The sequence below is a fragment of the Alosa sapidissima genome, chromosome 2 (genome assembly GCF_018492685.1).
Source record: "Alosa sapidissima isolate fAloSap1 chromosome 2, fAloSap1.pri, whole genome shotgun sequence".
NCBI classification, from domain to species: domain Eukaryota; kingdom Metazoa; phylum Chordata; class Actinopteri; order Clupeiformes; family Clupeidae; genus Alosa; species Alosa sapidissima.
This window is the reverse complement of record NC_055958.1, coordinates 24,148,725-24,168,423: the sequence shown is the minus strand read 5'-3', so window position 1 is coordinate 24,168,423 and position 19,699 is coordinate 24,148,725. Positions and strand designations below refer to the sequence as shown.

The 19,699-nt window shown below is 42.2% G+C and overlaps 1 protein-coding gene across 3 annotated transcripts in view; it reads left to right on the top strand.

Annotated features, from left to right (window-relative positions):
• The window catches only part of thsd7ba (thrombospondin, type I, domain containing 7Ba), a 134,661-nt gene that overhangs the window by 79,645 nt on the left and 35,317 nt on the right, over nucleotides 1-19,699 (top strand). For all 3 annotated transcript variants that reach the window (XM_042084244.1, XM_042084243.1, XM_042084242.1), the window contains exons 9-13: nucleotides 5,032-5,223; nucleotides 6,363-6,603; nucleotides 18,042-18,157; nucleotides 19,066-19,198; nucleotides 19,365-19,468. In XM_042084244.1, the coding sequence (XP_041940178.1) occupies nucleotides 5,032-5,223; nucleotides 6,363-6,603; nucleotides 18,042-18,157; nucleotides 19,066-19,198; nucleotides 19,365-19,468 (786 nt within the window). The remainder of the gene's footprint in view (nucleotides 1-5,031; nucleotides 5,224-6,362; nucleotides 6,604-18,041; nucleotides 18,158-19,065; nucleotides 19,199-19,364; nucleotides 19,469-19,699) is intronic.

The following is a 19,699-nucleotide window of genomic DNA, read 5'->3' as shown; positions in this document are numbered from 1 at the left end:
AGTGTAGTATTTGAGGGAGGGACCCGGTGACAGATCCATGCATATTAATAATGCAGGAGGCCCTGGGGCAACCATCCATTTACAGGGCTCCCCCCCCACACACACACACGCACACAGGCACGCACACACGCACACATACACATACATACACAAACACACACACACGCGCGCTTAGGAGGGGCTTCCTGCAGAGCACACTCGCTCCTATAACAGGAGTTGCTGAAGCTTTGCTTCTACTACCTTAACTTTTTCATGATGAATTGTTCTCACATGGTGCTCGCCCGTTCAGTCTTTCTGTGCGGTTAGTTCATTATGCCATTTGTCATTCCACAAAAGCACTCAGTGGTACAATGGTGGTGTGTGAAGTTTTAAGCCAGTAAGCATTGCTCTCCACATAATGCATGACAATGACTGGGCCTAGACGATGTTGTAAGCACAATGGCTGTTTTGTTGTCTACATAAAGAACTATAGCAAACCAGTAAAGGAATGAGAAATTGTAAGAGTGCAACAATGCGCCAACAGAAGTTTTTTTTTTTCCCCGAAAGAGCTCCCCAGGCTGGTTGAGATGGAATAATTAGGTTTAATGCTTCATTAGGTGCCTGGGAGAGCCTGTCAAGATACTATACAGATATAATGTGGATTAATCCAGATTTTCACCCCACGCTCCCCCCCCCAAGGCTTGGCAGAACATGGCGGAGGCATGTGGAGCAGGGAGAATGCAGGAGATAAACCATGTGCCTGATGCAGATGGCTCCTCGGCACAAATGTCTTTATTATCTTAGGATGTGGTTGTCGGCCTCCTGCCTCAGCTCACAACATTTCAGTGGCTCGCCTCTCTGCTTCTCCTCGGACCAGCAGTGGCAGCCCGGAAGAAACAGCAGCTCCACCTTCTGTGTTTCTCCCACCTCTGATGCAGCCGGTGTTTGTTTGCAGGCTTGTGGTCCTTATTTGTTGTCGTCGGGGCACCGGACAGAGTTGTTATGCAGCTGAACCTCCCAGTCGGTGCTTTAAATAGAGATGAGGGTGTGGGAGCTCGGCGACTATCTGTTTTCTCACTGACTGTGTGATCTATCAAAGTGTCCGTTATCAGTGTGTCTAATCAATGGTGGTGACAGTAATCTGGTAGATGACCTTTCTGTAAGCGTGGCAGGACTGTCGATAGCCAAGCCAGGGTGGTATAATTCGGATCAATCCACAAAATCATCCCACTGTGACAGTCTAGTGAATTATCATTTCAATGTCCCTCTAAATCTGAAGTTGTTTGACAGGCTCAGGCAGATGGATTAACACACATATGTCTCATGCAAACCAAGATTGTTTTTAAACTCTTGTGTTTTTATTGGAATGGGTCCGTTGGCTATACAACTATTTTACCAAATGTTTTTCCTCTAAATGGGGTTTGTGTATTCAATGAGAGAAACTGCAAGGCCAGTGATGTCTTCCATCCACAGCTACTTTTTATTCACATTATCTAAAGGTCAACCCTTTGCCTCCCTGAAGATGACATTTCATTTTTTGCTCACCTCTTTGTGGGATCTCCATTTGACATTTCTTTGGCCCAGGTGCCACGGCTTTCAGTTTAACATTTACCTACGCATATAGCCCATGCAATAATGTGTTAATGTTGTGGGCAGAAATTCTATTGGCTAACAAGGGCTAACATACCACGCAGTGAGTACATTTTCTTATTAGTAGCAATGCTCTGGCATTTTTAAGGTTGTCTTTTTATTTAAAAACTGAGTTGTTTGCTTTGCGGCCATTGAGCACACACTGTATATATTTTAGCTGAATTAGCCAGAGCGTATGTAACATTGATATCAAGACGATGGCCTGTGTGTATTTTGCACAGTATGTACAGTAATTCAGTTGCCAGTCATACTGACAAGTGCAATCAACTAGGGCAACTTGTGACCCACACCTTTGCCAATCTCAGCAGGAGTACCTGCTGTAATTGCCCATTTATACAGTATATGTTTTATGGAAAAGAGGGGATCAAGCTCCATTACGCTGCTGCATGGTTTCAAGAAAAAGCCGAAGAGCTGTCACTGTTGAGATGTTCCCTCGGCGTGGGCTGTGTGGGTTAATTGAGGTAATCTACATGCACATTTTTTATCTACGGTTCTCTGGGGCAGAGCATACAGTACATTTCAAATTCGTACAGTTCTGTCTGTTGGGCAGAGCTGTGAGAGATATGGATTGATTCGCTGGGGGGGGTGTTGTGAGTGAGGAGACATAAGTCATTGGCAGCCAAAAGTATGACCTCTAGTTCTGAAGCATTTATCTGCATGTGAACGTTGCAGCAGAAACTCTCCCCAGACCATCTCTCTGAAGTGGGTGAGTTCAGAGCCTCAGGTGTAATTACATAAATGCGTGTGTTGCACCACCAGAGAGTTGTGGAATATATTCAACTGCTGATAGTTGAGTTTTTTGTATGAGAAACTTGTGCTGGAATAGTTAGGAATTAGTTTGAATCCTTTGAATAAGACATTTGGACGCTTCAAATTTCAAGTACTCTGTTCCCAAGGAAACAGAAGCTTTTAGCGAGCATTCTCCTCAGAACTGGCCACATACTTAGCAAATACATTCTAAGAAGGCCTTCCCTCTGATATTTAAGGTATACTGTATAATGGCTGTTGATTACTCTAGAGAACTTCACAATTGTCGGCTGTTGCCTTCACTTACTGTTGCTAGGGTGACTATTGTTCATACAGTGATCGAGCTCTCACTATATCAATTTGTAAGGTATCCTAATGCTCAAAAATAACGAGGTACATTGACATTGCCAGCCACTTAGTAACAACTTTCTTCTGTGACTGCTGCTGTACAAATCCTTTTTGATTGGAAGAGATTGCGAGGGAATGAAAAGCAGCTTTGAGTACACAGAAGTTTTGAGTCACTTGGGCTCTTTGTTAACTCAAGCTCGCAGGCTCTCCATTCTCCAAGGGAGTTATCTACCAGCCCATGAAAGTGCAGAGAGAGGGAGAGAGAGGCACGTGGTTACCCAGGGCACCTTCCCCTGCCACCCCTCCACACCAAGTACACCCCCCCCCCCCCACCGCCGTGGCTTTGATGACTCCAGAGGCAGACCGCAGTAGATCCTGGGGGTGGAGGACCGCGGCCCCCTAAAGGGACTCTCCTGCGCTGGCGCTCCACTTGATGAAGCACAGCACCTGCACTCATCCCTGTCCTCCTGGCATGAGAGACGTCTCAATGGCGAGGGAGAGAAAGGCAGAAAGAGACCGTGAATAAAAAGATAGTAAATCTGCCCACAGGATGTTGTTGTTGAACTGCACACAGGATGTTGTTGTTGAACTGCACACAGGATGTTGTTGTTGAACTGCACACAGGATGTTGTTGTTGAACTGCACATTTGAAAAAGGTAGGGAGAAAGGGGGGGGGTGGTTTCCACAGAGGTAGCGAAAGCATCTTGTCCAGGGGTGTCAAACATAAGGCCCGGGGGCCAGATCAGGCCCGCCAGCAGGATTCATACGGCCCCCCAAGATGTTTTGGGTAGGAAGGGAAAATTAGAAAGAAAAGATATTCACATGCAGCTATCTTCAACAATTTATAATGAGCAATTTATGTGATAAATTGATTAAACCTAGCACTACAAACCATCCTCAGGAAGGAAAAGGCCAAAAAACTGACATGTAAAGTAGGGTGTTTCAAGAGAGAAAGAGCAGGATATGATGTCAGTAGATGATTTGCACTTGTTTGCTCATATGTGGGTATAGTATATCATCAAACAACAATCTGATACCAATGCATAGAAAATAAATTGACCATGATGGCCCCCACGAGGTCTCATTCCAACAAATCCGCCCACTGCCTAATATACTGTAAGTTTGACACCCCTGATCTTGTCAAACAGAATTCTACAAATCTTGAAGCTTTTTGACTCATTTTGCTGTGAAGACAGCTTTCAGTGGATGATTCAGTCACATTTGCAATGGCAGTGGTGCTGGTATACAGTATGTGGTCTTTGTATATTTATTAAGTAGGTGTGTTTTAATCTATAGAATATGCACATTTCTTAATTTTCTCCTCAGATTGGATCCCTTCCCCCATTTCAATTTCTTGTGAGCATTTAGCTTGATGTTTTCAGGACCATAAATTCCGATATTGAAAAACACACACAGACACACTGACATTTAACAGAGAGACTGATTTAGCTTCATTAGGTCAATCAGCACCCATTTAAAGGCGACCCAAGTAAATGGTGATTAACGAGTCATTCATTTGAATGTTGTTGTGTGGTTCATTGCAGTCAGTTTATTTGACACATAAGAAATGATAGCGTCCTGAGGAAAATGGGAAAATTACTGCTTGTGGAAATGTGTTTCTCACTTTTCGCACACAATGACATGGTCGTGAAGAGCAGCTGTTAATGTAATTAATAGACATTTTTGATGGTTTTGATTCATTTGATTACTGAAGCTGGTGCAGAACAGCTCTGAAACAACTTCCGAAAAACAATTTATAATGGTCTATTATGTTTATTAGATGTAATGAAATTCAAATTGAATGTGACAGAGTGTTTTCCATTTCGAGGGGCTGACTACCAAAAAAAAATAGAAGAAAAGAAATGAGTTTGAGCTTTGAATCCCTCATTTTGAGATGAAAAACAGTCACACTCGCCTGATCATCAGAGTGGTATTAAGAAGATAAAAGCAATTCTCCTCTCCGACTCTGAGATGGTGCCACATGGTAGAATTAATATTTACGGCACAATATCCACAATGCATGCATTCATCTCTGTATTTTACACCTCTCTAATTCTTCATCTCCACATCATGTGCTGTACACTGCTCAGACATGCACAAACACAGCTCTCCGCCATGCCTTAAATCCAAATAATGAAGTGAATATGTTCTGTTTCTTTTTTACTGTTACAATAGTATCTGCTGTGGCAGAGTCTTTCGCAGGCGGCTTAGAGCTGGTTTATTTATTTTTCTCGCCGTGTTTACCTGTTCAGCTTCCTGAGCTTCACGTTTAAACCCTTCATTGTGTCTCCTGCTCCGGCTCCACAGGCAGGCCCGTACCTGGGGAGCTGTGCTCCGACGAGCCCCCGCCCGCCCAGGTGGCCTGCGAGGGGGCCTGCGCCGGCGGCTGCGTGGTGGGCTCCTGGTCGCCGTGGTCCCTGTGCTCCCACTCCTGCTCGTCCAAAACCGCCGAGGGCAGGCAGAGTCGCACGCGCACCATCCTGGCGCTGCCCGGCGAAGGTAGGTGCCAAACGAGTGACCTTAATCAGACTGTAATAAGCGTCCCTCCCGTGACTCACCATGACTGGTTTTGAACTCCCCAACCCCCCTCCAGCGTTCCAGCACAGTTGTTTCACTTTGATTAGGTATTTGTTGGCATACTCTAATGTGCTTTTTACTGTGTTGAAAAAAAGATCGTCATGGGTCCAAGCGAAAGTTATTAATGTGAGGCTGTTTTAGGAGTTAGGGGAAGGTTATTTGTGAGAGATGTGTTTACAGTGGGCTCATTTGTGCTTGCGCTGTGAGCAGCTTTTCATCGGCGGTTATCTGTGCGCCAACAGAACGGTTTGACTGAAAAGAGCGAGTCACTGGAAACAGCTGTTGGGTAGGATCTGCCTCAGTGGCATAAATCATGTGTGGCCTGTTTTAAATGGCAGGAAGAGCTCTGTAATTAAGACAAAAATACACCTGAGTCTGGGGACGCCTTCTGGCCAATGTATTCTCTCACCTTTCCTCTCTCTCTACCTCTGTCTCACCCTCTTTCTCACCCCTTCTCTTTCTCTTTCCCGCTCTCTCTCTCTCTCAGCTTCCACTTCTTCCTCTTCTTTCATCTACTCTGTTTCTCTCTCTGTCTCTCTCTCTCTCTGTGTGTGTCTCTGTCTGACACACACACACACACACACACACACACACACACATACGTAGACACACACTGCACTGCAGAAATATGGAAATCCCTCCCAACCCAACCTTAGATTCTCCAAAGACCTGAAGGCTGTTATTAGCCAGACAATCCCTAATTAATATTCCCCCAATCTGTGCACTAAGTAGTTATTTTACATTCTGGAGCACTTACTTGAGCGGCAAGTCATTGTGCGATGGGGAAAAAAGGCTGAATGTCAATTCAATGTCATGGTGACTTAGGGTTACTAATTACAATACAGGGGAGGGCAAAAACAAGGTAATAATCCTTTCCTGCTCCGCGGCTCAGCTCCGATGTATTCATATCCGAATCCGCACTGCGATGGGCTAATTAATGAGCATAGATATAACAAGCTGGTTTTTAAGAAAGGCGTTAAAAAAGGGTCAAGTGAGCTGCTTTCTGCCTGATAGCTGTTTTCCTTTTGTGTGTGCAAATTGTCGACTGTCTCCCCGTCAAGGTGGGAAAGCGTGTCCGGCCGCCACTGCCTTGGAGGAGTGGAGGTCATGCAATGACCATCCATGCATCGTGTTCTACTGGGAGGCCTCGCCCTGGGAGCCCTGTGTCGAGGACCCGTCAGCCGGCGCCAACGGAACCAGCACCAGCCAGTGGAACGGCACCGCCTCGTGTGCCACAGCGGGGACCCAGACACGCACGGTCACCTGCATGAAAATGAACGTGGGACCAGTGATCCCTAAGAGGTACTAAATTACATTCTGACCCCCCCACCGTCCTCTCCCCCCAACCCTTGTCGGTGTGGTGGGAGCTGTAGATGACTGAGGCAAAGAGACGATTTTGACACGGTGAACATATAAGTACTTTACACTCACTGGACTGCCAGGATTCTAAATATAGTTTCTCTTGGATGGCGCATAATGTGACAGCAAAAATGTCTGCTCCCATTTTGTCATCTTGTAGATCTGAGCAAGTCATCCATCTGCTGACAATATGGCCATGCAGCCCTCAGAGATGTGAAAATATAGTCTCTTAAAGGCAAAGAGGCAGTTTAATTCTGGAATTTTAATTAGCATTTCCTAGCCAACAGCCCTTTAATACATGCTGTATTTCTGTGGGCTTTCTAGTGGACATTACATTTATAGGTTCATCCATTTCCATTGATTTCTTTGGTTAGCCGTGTTGGCGTTTTACCTTTGGAAGGGGCCTTTTATTTTCAAGCATAAAAAGTATCCCTGGGAAAGGAATTCAGTGCATGGACCGTATTTCAAATTTTTATTTATGTAATTATCCCATTTTAATTGTGTGCCATACATCTTTTTTATTTTTACTGCTATCCAGCCCACTCATAATACTCTGAGTAGGTGTTCTAATGAATCATTTTGGCCACGTCATTGACATGGCAGTGGCCTAATTCCTTTGAATTGCTTATAGAAGAGAGTGTAGCCTACCACACAGGCTTTGCAGTGGGAGCAAAACTAGTCCTTTCTCCCACTCAACAACAACAACAACAACAACAACTGTATGTTATGATGGTGTAAATGATGTTTAAAAGGAGGGCTCCATTTTACACAGTGTGAACTGGTGCACAGAAACCCCAGGGTTGGCAATTGCAATGGTTATTGTTCAAAAGATTAATAAATTACTATGTGCTGTGTGTAGCATGGTACAACACAGCATTCAGTGTAACAGTGTCTCAGTATTACTTTGACCTGGCCTGGGAAAGGTCTCAGTTCAGCTTGCGTTAGTGTAATACACAAACCCTATGTTATACATTCCCTTGTATAATAGCTGTTCAGGGGGCTAGGCAGAGGACTTTCACTGAGGCACAATATGCATTCATCAGATGTTCAAGTACAGTGTACGTCCCAGAGGCTGCAGAGGGGAAAGGTGATTGCATTGCATCCTATTTTCTGTAGTTTCTGTTTATGGTATTTTGCACTTTTGTCCAAAGCAACATTACATTAACATTAAAATGAATATTTTATATAGCAAAAGGGTTCATGTGTCTCTTGGAGCCCTGCTGACTGCTGCGCATGGTCTCATCAGAGGTGTGGTGAGGGGCAGGGCGAGAAGATGTTGCCATGGAGCAGAGGTGTAAAAGTCCAGCTTCAGAAAGTAAAAGTCCTACCACATCTGTGCCAACCATTCACTTAAACCAACTGATTCTAATTAGCACAACTCTTCAGCCAGGTAGAGCAGCTAATTGGTGAGATCACCTGTGAAGTGCACAGGCAGAACCATAGACTATACAGTCTATGGGCAGAACCAATACATGGTTGGACTTTTGCTTTCTGAAGCTGGACTTTTCCACCTCTGCCATGGAGTCACACATTGTACTTACAGTACTTTGATAATTTGCCCTCTTGAGGGAATCCAGTAATGGAGCTTCGGGTGAGGAAATGTCCTACTTTCTATGTGGAAAAGATATTATTGTACGTGAAGTAATCAATTACCTTATCAATTATTCAGCAGGGTTTTTTCCCCCCGGTTTTGCCCCACATTATATTGACTCAGACATGAAAGTGTTTTACGGGCAGCGTCCTCCGCTGCCATGCTCTTAAGCTCACTTTTTACCGTTTGCTCCTCCTCCTCCTGGCACTTGTTTCACTGAAAGCAAATGTCCATTCATCACTAATAGGTGTGGTCGTTATGAGACTAGTGACCTGCTCTGACTTTCTTGACTGTCCTATAGACTGCTAGAGAAATCCTCCTTTCAACAGGCTTCAGAATCAATAACCTCTATGTTTCGAGTTCTTTAGAGTTTCTTTGAAAAGAAGGTCAGTTTGGTTGCTCACCTCTCTCCCACTCTCTTAGACTGGTGCCGACCACTCATCTTTCATCTCCTGCAATCAATCCACCTCTCTCTTTCTCTCTCTCTCTCTCTTTCTCTCCCTCTCTCTATCTCTTTCTCTCTCTCTCTTTCTCTCTCTCTCCCTCTCTCTCTTTCTCTCTCTCTTTCTCTCTCTCTCTCTCTTTCTCTCTCTCTCTCTCTCTCTCTCTCTCTCTCTCTCTCTCTCTCTCTCTCTTCCTTTCTCTCTATCTCTTTCTCTCTCTTCTCCCACCCCCCCTCTCCATTCTATCCTGCACCTGCTCCTCATTTGCCAGTGTTATATCACCATGCCCCATGGCTCATTTCACCAAAGCACGGTAAACCAAGCGCGGCAAAGACAAAAAAATGGCTGTATGTTTTAAATCCCTGATCTGCTTTGATGTCACTTCCACATTGGACTGAAAAGGCCCAGAGTTTCAGGACCCATGCTGGGGCCTGGCCTCGGCTGCACCCCGGCGCTGCCTACGCAGACGCAGAGACGCCCGGTGCCCGCTGAGCAGTGGGCCTGCACGACACACACACACACACACACACACACACACACACACACACACACACACACACACACACACACACACACACACACTCGAGCCCCTCTCTTTGGCCCTGGGAAAGTGTGGGGACCCGCGGAGCCAAAGGTGTACTCTGGGGTGGGGAGGGAATGAAAGCTGCAAACGCTGCTCTTCAGCTGCATGTCCATTGAATTTTTTTTTGACAGTCTGAATCCCTCCAGCGATTGACACCAGTTTGGATCTGACACTGTTTTTTTAATTTAAAGCGCTCAACGCTTCAAGGGGGCAGCTTTAAAGGAAATGTTTAGAGGAAATCTCCTACCAAGTGCCGCGCGGTATGTTTATAGGCCTATATGCGGTGGCTTAGTCCTGAGCTGTTTTCTCAAATCTGACATGGCTCGTGATGAGCAATCAGAGGAGTCTCCCCTCAAGAAGGGATGTGGGAAAAGTTTTATTTTCCATTACAGTTTTTCTCGTTTGCTTTGACCTGCTTAAAGAAACTGAGATCCACTTGGTCTTCATGAACACCTTGTTTGCACAGCAGAAGTCATCTCTCGAATGTGTTCATACGTTTTCATTGGGTTCACACATTTCTCACACCCTTTTGCAAAACAGTTAATACAGATGTCATTCAAAGACCCCAAACTCTATTGGTTTCCCTGTGGTAGAGATTCCTTGCATAAGTCTGAATCTCTGATACACCTGTGTGAAACTCCTTTGCAAAATTCTTCAATCAGCAATCATTCATTATCCATAAGAGATGCCATGCATTTTGTTGTCCAGTGTGTGATTGATTGAAATCACACAGTAATTTGACGACAGGATGTGTTGTTTGAAGGCAAAATTTGCTTGAAAATGTTTTAAAGGTCCCCTGTGTAACGTTTTCAGTTGTTTGTTAACAAAATCAACATTTTCCATACACAAATGTGGCCCCATTCATGTTTAATTACCACCACCAACAACTCGAAGCATAGGCTACCTATTGGGTTTGGCTTAGAAATACTCATTTACATTTACATAGCGCCGTGTCGACTCGCCGTACGTGCGCCATGTTAAATACCGGTGGCCAGCAAGGGACATAATATTCGAAATACAGCTCAGTATTTTGGCGTCTGCATGCATAGAAAAACATTAGCTTGGATTCATCTGCAGAATTTCCCTACATTCAGCAAGTTACGAGCCCATTTTCTTTACAAGTCATATCAAGCTTCAACAGTCCGACATTGACATTGTATTTTCCAACGAAATAAATAAAGAGAAATAACTGTTCGTGATCCGTCACCAGCTTACTTGACAACCTAACCTAACACAGTTTTGCTAGGACTAATAGACCACAAAGTTGCTATATGGGTCATTCTACGAAACCGGTGCCTTTTCACTTTGACATTTTTTTAAAAAATCATGTAGGACAAGCCATATTTTAAGACATCCACATGATATAAGACATATATGACCTGCATAAAAAAACATTTTCCCACCTCAGGCTTAAATCCCTATTAATATTTTCCTTTTTATTGTAGCCCAGGTGTCTTTTTTTTTACCACCCCGTAATGCATAAATTGAATTCAGAACATTTCATGTTTTCCTGTCATAAAAATGTCCTTAATTTGATATTAAAAGTTATAGGTTTGTTTTTTAATTGGAGATTTGCAGAATTTAGACTCTAGTCTTCAAACTGTGAATTCCGCATGCCCATTGGTTGGTGTTTTGAACAATATTGGCTATTTTACTCCCTATTGTCAAATTAAAGTTACATGTGTAAATAGGCCCACTTCATCACACTATGATCAAACATTTATTTATGGGCTATTTCACTCACTCTCTAGTATTTTTAAAAAAAACAAACACATGTTATGGGGTGGTAAGTCATGTTACAGGGTGGTAAATCCTGTTACGGGGTGGTTCATTTTGTTTGTTTCCATAATTTAACAATAATTTGATTAGTTCTGGACATATGTGTGGACTGTTAATGTCGTAATAAGGCAAGATCCAAAGTATATATAAACATATTTATTGATATGAAGTTTAAAATGCAAATTTATGTCATGAAATACTGGGTACATTCAACATGGATAGATTTCAGAAGATTGAGTACATTCATTTTTGAAATATGATCATAAAATTGGGTACATTGAAAAAGATAAAGTACTCTCAGGAGGGGTGTCAAAAGCCTTCATTCTAGCCTTCGCCTACCCTGGAAATTCAGAGTTCTCGCAAGAGCACAATGGAATTGTCTCTGCGAGACACTCTGGCAATGAGCAATGATGCACGTTACTTTTTCCCCTTGCATCCCGTGTAACCAATCAAATCGTATCTGACATAGGCGGGCCAGAGGCGCGCTAAACTGATGACGACAGCGCTGCAACGTTGGAAACATTGATCGTAGTGTTATCCAATTGCGTCTAAGTCCGGAATCATTCAGAGTAAACATTGGTCTGGTGTTATCCAATTGCGTGAAGTGAGATTTTCAAATGCATGCTTGGTGCCACCCCTCGAGTTGGGCCATTACATGATTGTTCGTGGCCAGACCCTTAATCTTTCTAGATTATTAGGGTGTGGATTTTCCAGGCTAGCCTTTGCCTGCTTTCTCCTTTCAGGGCTAGTCTACACGTACCAAACCGATCAATCAAGAATATTTGCGTCCAAACGGATCCATCTCAACACGACTCAACACGTTACTTCATATCCCAGGCCTAGAGGTGGCACTGTTTCTGTTACAGAAATTGACCAAAGCTTGCGTGCTGTAGGCTATACAAACAGACAGAATAGGCTACGACGAAAATGGCTAGTGCAAGGAAACCAGAATTGTTTGTGTGGACTGATAGTGAACTGTCAACTGTAGTCAACTGTAAAACTAATAAACTTCATTTTTACGGTTTGTGAAGGGTGCAGTCCCGTCCTTTATTTGGCTAACGCAGGTACAAATAATCTGCTTTACTTTCTTTGGTTGTAGGATAGTCCGCGATTCACATTAGTTTTGGCTATCACTGCAAGTGCATAGGCTACTGAACGCTAGGCCTACCCAAGTTCTAGGCTATTCCGTCGCCACATTTATAATATTGCTATAATACCTTCGTTAGTAACATTTAAACTTACACCGCACTTCCCTAGTAAATGGACGGGGCCTCATTCTGTTCCTTCCACTTTTTCCTTAACTTAACAACTTCTTCCCTCTTTCGACATCTCGTCTCCATCTTTGCCGCTCCATCTCTAGATACTGCTGCCTCCTCTCTGGATCAGCATTGCGGCGAGCACAGAATAGTCACTGTCGTTCAGCATTACTCAATGGAGCCATGATTGTCTGCAAATTATGAAAATTATCATAATTATTTACACTGACTAGGTGTGTGTGCCAAGTTGAGAGAGACAGAGAGAGAGAGTTCATGACTGGGTTGTCACTAGATACACAAAAAAGCTAAGTACTCTCACATTTTGAAATGCATTCATTTGCTGTGATGACCGCAGAAACCTCCGTTCTGCTTGTAGTTAGCCCTTCCCTACAAGTCCATCACAACTAGTTAATAATTATTTCTCACCACAATAGTCTCCAGTAGGCTAACATTGGCATACAATATAGTCATAAAATATTAACAGTGACCAATGCATACTGATGAACCAGCATTCAACAGATTAGCTGGTTGCTATGGACTCATTGCTAAGGGCTCACTGCAGAAAGAACAGAGGTTTCCCCCAGTCATCACAGTATGTAAAACTATATATAAATATAATTTTTATGAATTGTGTAATCTAAATGGCAATGACAACCACTCTACATTCCCCTTATCACCCCCTCTACATTCCCCTTACCACCCCATAACGATACAAAGTGTTATGGGGTGGTATGTTACGGGGTGGTAAATTTCACCTCTGAATGACTGCAGCTAGCACTGTAATTGACTAGCTAAGATAGTAAATATACCATTCAGTTTAAAATGTCCTTCACTTTACATTACAGTTGGAAAAAAACCCCATAATTTAACAGTTTCCCTATCTATTATACGTTATGGGGTGGTAAGGTTAAGCTTAACGGACCCTATCTAACTACCAGAAAGAGCAAATAAATCATATCAAATTTTGTGGGAACTTGCCTGCTTGAGACCTTGGCTCCTGCAAGGGTTTGAGTGATGTCATCTGCTGTCTGTGATGTCACTTAAAGAAACAGTGTCTTTGTAATAGCCAGAACATGTAAGCGTTACGGGGTGGTATGTAAAACTACGGGACGGGCATAAATCATGATTTTTGTATGGGAAATCATACTTTTATTTTAAAAAAACATATAGTATAGTATCAAGAGCATATTTTTAATCATGACATTAATGACAATTTGGTTAAAAAATGACATGTTCTAATTAATATATTAGGTGCGAATTCCATATGTGACTTTCCGGACATGGGGAAATTGGCCATGTCCTTGGTAAAGATGACTAAAAAGTGTAGGATTTATATTTACAATGACATTGAAATATGCATTATGTAATTCATAACACTTAAATTAACAGGTTTGATCCTCTGAAATACAATTTGACACATTTTTACATTGTTGAGAGCTCATGAAATGGACCGGACGCAAAAGGCACCGGTTTCGTAGAATGACCCATATGTGTTAAATTTCAGTTTAGTTTGCAACAATATAGTTTAACGTTCCCATTCACTTTCCGTTTACTGTGCTAACGATAGCTAGCTCGGTCCAAAAGAGTTTCATTGGCATCACACACAAGCAATGGCAATAAAATAGCACACAAAATGTTATGAATATGTTGTTATTGCTTATTCATTCGTAACTCTCGCCAAAATGCATCCTAGGGTGTTTTTGTGAATACCCGAGTCAAACTTTCGTGAATGGGAGTCGTAGGGGCACTAGCCTACTATTTTGATGCGTCAAAATCGCTATTTTTAAAACACTAAGAAGTGTTCTCAATGCTCGAGTTCATGTGTAGAGACACTGATACTTCGATCAAAACTCCATTTGACCCAAAAGCGACAACACGGACAAGCTTGAAAGTGGCGCTTCAGACGTAATTATGCTTTTAAACGAAAGTTTGACTCGTGTAGGCCTACATTCACAAAAACACCCTAGGGTGCATTTTGGCGAGAGTTAGGCTTTCAGAGATAAGTTTATGCTTTGACGTGCTAGGAGTCCAGAACTAGTGTCAGTTTTGATGTGAGACGGCTCCCGTAGTTCTAAACGAGACAGCGCTTGAAAGGTTGGTTGCTACAGAGAATGGTTGCTATATAACTCCTAACCACTAGGTGGGAGAATTTCTTACACAGGGGGGCTTTAAGTGTTTTGAGAGTGTAACAGCCTTTTGCAAGCAAAATGTGTCATTTTGGCCAGAGTGCTTTTGTTCAGACATGGGTGTTAAACTGTTTTGTCAGAAAACGTGATGTCAGAGTTGACACAAGCATCAAAGCGATCGAGAAAAACTGTAAAACATATTTTAGCCAGCTTCTTGAAAACACTATTTGGAAAGCTATTTGGATGCCGGCCATTACACTCACAGGAACTTTAAGGACATCCCTTTATAAATCCGTAGGTATTACAGTTTTTCTTGATCGTTTTGATGCCTGTGTCAACTCTGACATCACATTCTCATAACAGCCATGTCTGAACAAAAGCACTCTGGCCAAAATGACACATTTTGCTTGCAAAAAGCTTTTACTCTCTCAAAACACTTAAAACATGCAGCAAAAGCAAATCTTGCCTTCAAACAAAACATCCTGTCGTCAAATCACTGTGTGATTTCAATCAATCATTACACACTGGACAACAAAATGCTAAATCTACATGTAGTTCTCAAAATGAGCATTTTTGCTATGTCTGTTCCATTTCTTTCTCATTTTTCTGGTATCAGAAAAAACTGAAAAGACAAAATGTACTAAATCAAAAAATATTTATTCATTCCTCCCAAGATGTAACGGTCATTGACATGTAAGACCTTCAGTAAACACCTAGGCAAGACAAATTTCATTGAACTACAACTTGTCATTTTTCATCGAAATAGGCCTACAGTAAACACCTTTTGTACTGTTTTCTTCACCAAATGGTTAATACAGTTCTTTGTCTAAATGTGCATTAGATCCATACTTGCAAATAGCAACACAGAACAGACATGACATCTCTTATGGATAATGAATGATTGCTGATTGAAGAATTGTGCAAAGGAGTTTCACACAGGTGTATCAGAGACTCAGACTTATGCAAGGAATTTATACCACCTGTGAAAAGATGTTTTCCTTTTGTTTAGCACGGGAAAACCAATAGAGTTTGGGGTTTTTGAATGACATCTGTGTTAACTGTTTTGCAAAAGGGTGTGAGAAATGTGTGAACCCAATGAAAATGTGTGAACACATTCGCAAGAGATGACTTCTGCTGCGCAAAGAAAGTGTTCATGAAGGCCAAGTGGATCCCAGTTTCCATCAGCAGGTCAAAGCAATCGAGAAAAACTGTAACTAGAACCGTGTCTGACCTCACAAATAGTCTGCTGAATGAATGGGCAAGAGACACTCTGGAATCTTGTGGAAATTCTTCCCCAAAGCAGAAGAAGCTGTAAAGGGGAAACCAACTCCATATTAATCCCTTATGGATTTAGAATGGGATGTCATTGAAGTTCCTGTGGGTGTAATGGCAGGCATCCCATATTTCTGTCTTTGTAGTGTATGTATTCTGGTAACTGGAGGTAAAATAGGAAAAAAAAGCAATGGCAGCAATTTGGAGATTGACTAAGCATAGCCTAAAAAGGACTAGTAGTTGTAAGATACGTTTATGTTTTATCCAGAATGCTTCACTGTGCTCTGTGCCAAGGGCTATAATTACAGCTTGTAAGGTGGACTGTAATACTGACCTTTGCCTGAAGAACATCTCAGAAGCAGGGAAAGCACACATGCACCCAGTAAAATACCTTATACCAGTAAGAGACTTTATATAAAGAGATGTGTGCCTCTCTTAATAATGTCCAATGAATTGATTTAGGCACAGGTGGACTCCAATCAAGTGTAGAAGCATCTCAAGGACCAGTGATAGAAGTAAGATGCACCAGAGCTCAATGGCAAGCATCATAACAAAGGGTCTGAATACTTATGTAAATGGAGTATTTTATTTGTTATACATTTACAAAACACTGGAGTGTTGGAGTATTGTATGTAGATTAATGAGAAACAAATGAATTGAATCCATTTTAAGATAAGTCTGAAACATAACAAAATGTGGAAAAGTTGAAAGGGTCTGAAAACTTTCCAGTTGCACTGTATGCACAGCAGACATATTTACATTGGAGTGAACAAAAAATATACAAAAAGCAGTAAACTGAAAAAGAAAATTGCAGAAAAATGTTGTTGTCTTCTTTGGTCATGAACTCCTCTACCAGCTCTCACTCTTCCTCCCCCTCTCATTCTCACCCTCCTGCTTCCTCTCTCTGCAACTTCTTACATTGTTGTTGTAAAAAAAGGTGCTCACCTGTGGTCTTTTCATAGTGCTTACTGTACTTCCTGATTGAAGTGGTAACAATTAACCATTGTGGTGTTTGGCCAGGTGGCACATATGATGGCCAATTAGCTCATGTAGTGTGATTTTGAATGGCAGTGTTTTGAAATGGCAAACATGTGACTTTGTCAGATTGTTGTGTCTTTTGCAGAGAACCGTGTTCACTGCATTTGAAAAGTGCCATTTTGAATTGCAAAATGTGTGTAAAGCGGAAAATGTGTTTAGAGTTTTGGACACTTGAGAAGAGGTTTTGCTTTCTGTGTGTCAGTTTAAATAATTGTGCTTTGCATGTCATTTTAGTGTGTTAGCAATTGGAAAAAACTGTAATATGAAACTAGCTGCACTGAAAAAATTAGATTTTTACTTTATTTTAAATTTTAACATGGACAGCATATCACATCATACTGCCAGCAGCAGAGAAACTATTATGGTGTTACCTTTCTACTATTTGATATTCAAGTATAGTCAGATTCAATAGTGAGATGCAACATCAAAGAAAGAAACTGAACTTCAGACCATGTTGTTGATGAATATTGTACAGCATTATGGTGAAACTAATTCATCTGATGCATGTCTGCTAAGAAAAACATCTCAAAACTGGCACTGGGGGAACTCAAGGATATGTGCACCTTTGAAACCATATGCCCCTTTCTCTGTGTCTTGGGAAGTACTGTTCAGTGTGGTGGATGCTGTCATTGTATAAACAAAGTAATTTGTATACAGCTTCCAGACTCCAGATTTTTCAGATTTAATTAGCTACTGTGTCATGGACTTTGATCGGGCTTCTTTTATTTGTGTGTGTGTGTGTGTGTGTGTGTGTGTGTGTGTGTGTGTGTGTGTGTGTGTGTGTGTGTGTGTTTGTGTGTGTGTGTGTGTTTGTGTGCACGTAAATACCCTGTGTTTAGCAACAATCAGCTCTTTTGCTTTGTTTTGTTTTAATAATCTTAAGACCATTTTTTCTTTTCTCTATCTCCATTAGCTTTCCTTCTCTACCTTTGCACATTTCTATGTGAATCATATGCATATATCTACTTCCACATGGTTAAACATCACTCCCTCTTGGATCAGTGCCATCTGTCCTTAGCTTTGGTTACTGTCTTTTCTGGACAGCTCGATTGCATCTTTATGCATTCGTTAAACCCATATAGGACAAATCCTTGCATTTATCAGCATTACGGAGTGCACAACCAGGATAGATGGCCTCCCTCAATTCCCTGATGGGGTGCCTACTCTGTAATGTCAAGGACAGTACACCTTTCTCCGCTACTAGGGCTCAGGCAGCGTATCATTGATCGCAATCTCTCTCTATTTCTCTCCCCCCCTCCACCCCACCCTCTCTCATATCTGTTTTTGATTCAGGTGTCCAGACTCTGCCCGTCCCGACACTGTCCAGCCCTGTCTGCTACCCTGTAAGACGGACTGCAGGGTGACTCCCTTCAGTGAATGGACAGCCTGTCCTTCAACTTGTCTGCCAGGTGCTTCAGCAGAACAACTCCACATAAGGACATCAGCAGTTTGGCTTTTTTTGTCTCTCCTCCCCTGTCTCCACCCCACCCCACCCGTCATAATCTTCCCTGACTTCAAACAAAAGTGCAATGCTTAGCATTTTGCCTTCAAATCTCCTCTGACTCAATAATTCCCTTTATTCTCAAGAGGATGAAAAGATTAGTCACAGAATTTTCGAGGAAAGTCTGTAATGCAGTGTTTGTGGAGTGACCTATTCTGCATTCCTAATGTAAATGCTGCTGAATTAAGTATGAGGGTGCATTCGGGGTTGAGTAAAGCAGTGATGATAATCCCAAATAACCTGCACGGGCAGTGTATATTAAAATGGCATCACTGCAGTACGCACAAAATCAAATGCAGACTGCAGTCTTACTACTTTCCCCTAAGATGCTATTTGCTAAATATAAATATAATTCAATCACACTTACACTGCGTTCATAATCACCAATTACTTTCCTGATTAACAAAGGTGGAAATAGATTTTAATGTCTCTGAACAATATGCTAATGCCGCTTAGATAGCATAAGTATGTAATTGCATTTTTTCTCATTGTATGCGGTTCCATCTGCAGAGTTGCCTTCCCAAGTTGAATCTTCTAGTGATGTAATCACACACTTAATTGCACTATTTTCAGTGTTTCTCAATTAACTATGTTTAATGAGCCTTTTAGTCTAAGCCAAATTAAATCATTAGATCACTCTAGGATGCGTATACAAGAAGCAGATTGGAGGGTCACACAGCGAGAAGACTGAATATATTGCAGTTTTATTTTTGGCATTTCTAATGACATGCAAGTGTTGCCCATTTTTCTGTTCACATGCAAGTGTTAAACATTTTTATTGATTAAATGGTATTGTGTTTTTCTTTCATTTGACAGTCAATGCTAGCATACCTACACAGTCACGATACAGGACCACAATCCAGAGGTCGGCCAATGGTGGACAAGAGTGTCCTGACACTCTGTATGAAGAGAGGGAATGCGAGGCTCTGCCTGTTTGTCCATCCTTCAGGTAAACACACAGTAGAGCTTGTCAGACCTGCAGCGGCCATCCACACACCGTTGAGAAGAGCTTTCTCCTTGCCATTAATGATGTTCAAATGTCACAGCACTTTGTTTCCCATTACCCAAGGCATCACTTTAAAGAGCACTCTTGCCTTTGCCATCCCCACGAACAGATGGAGGACGCATAAGTGGCACCCTTGTACTCTGGTACCAGATGCTGTCAGACAGGGGATAACAGGACCAGGAGAAGCATGCGGGAAAGGGCTTGAAGTGCGAGGTAAGGGAAAATGAACTGCCTTTGTGACTGAGCAGAGGAGTTTCATTGATACAGCATCAACTCAGTGCAGGAGATGGGAACCGACGCTTTGAAACAGTGAGCTGTGGTGTGGGGTTCCTGTTTTCATGCTATATATTTTAAAGCCACTAAAGGTGCGCAGGCACTCAGCAGGACCCCAGAGCACCCCTGATTTATGGTCACTGTTAAAGTGAATCATATACCCTTATTTTG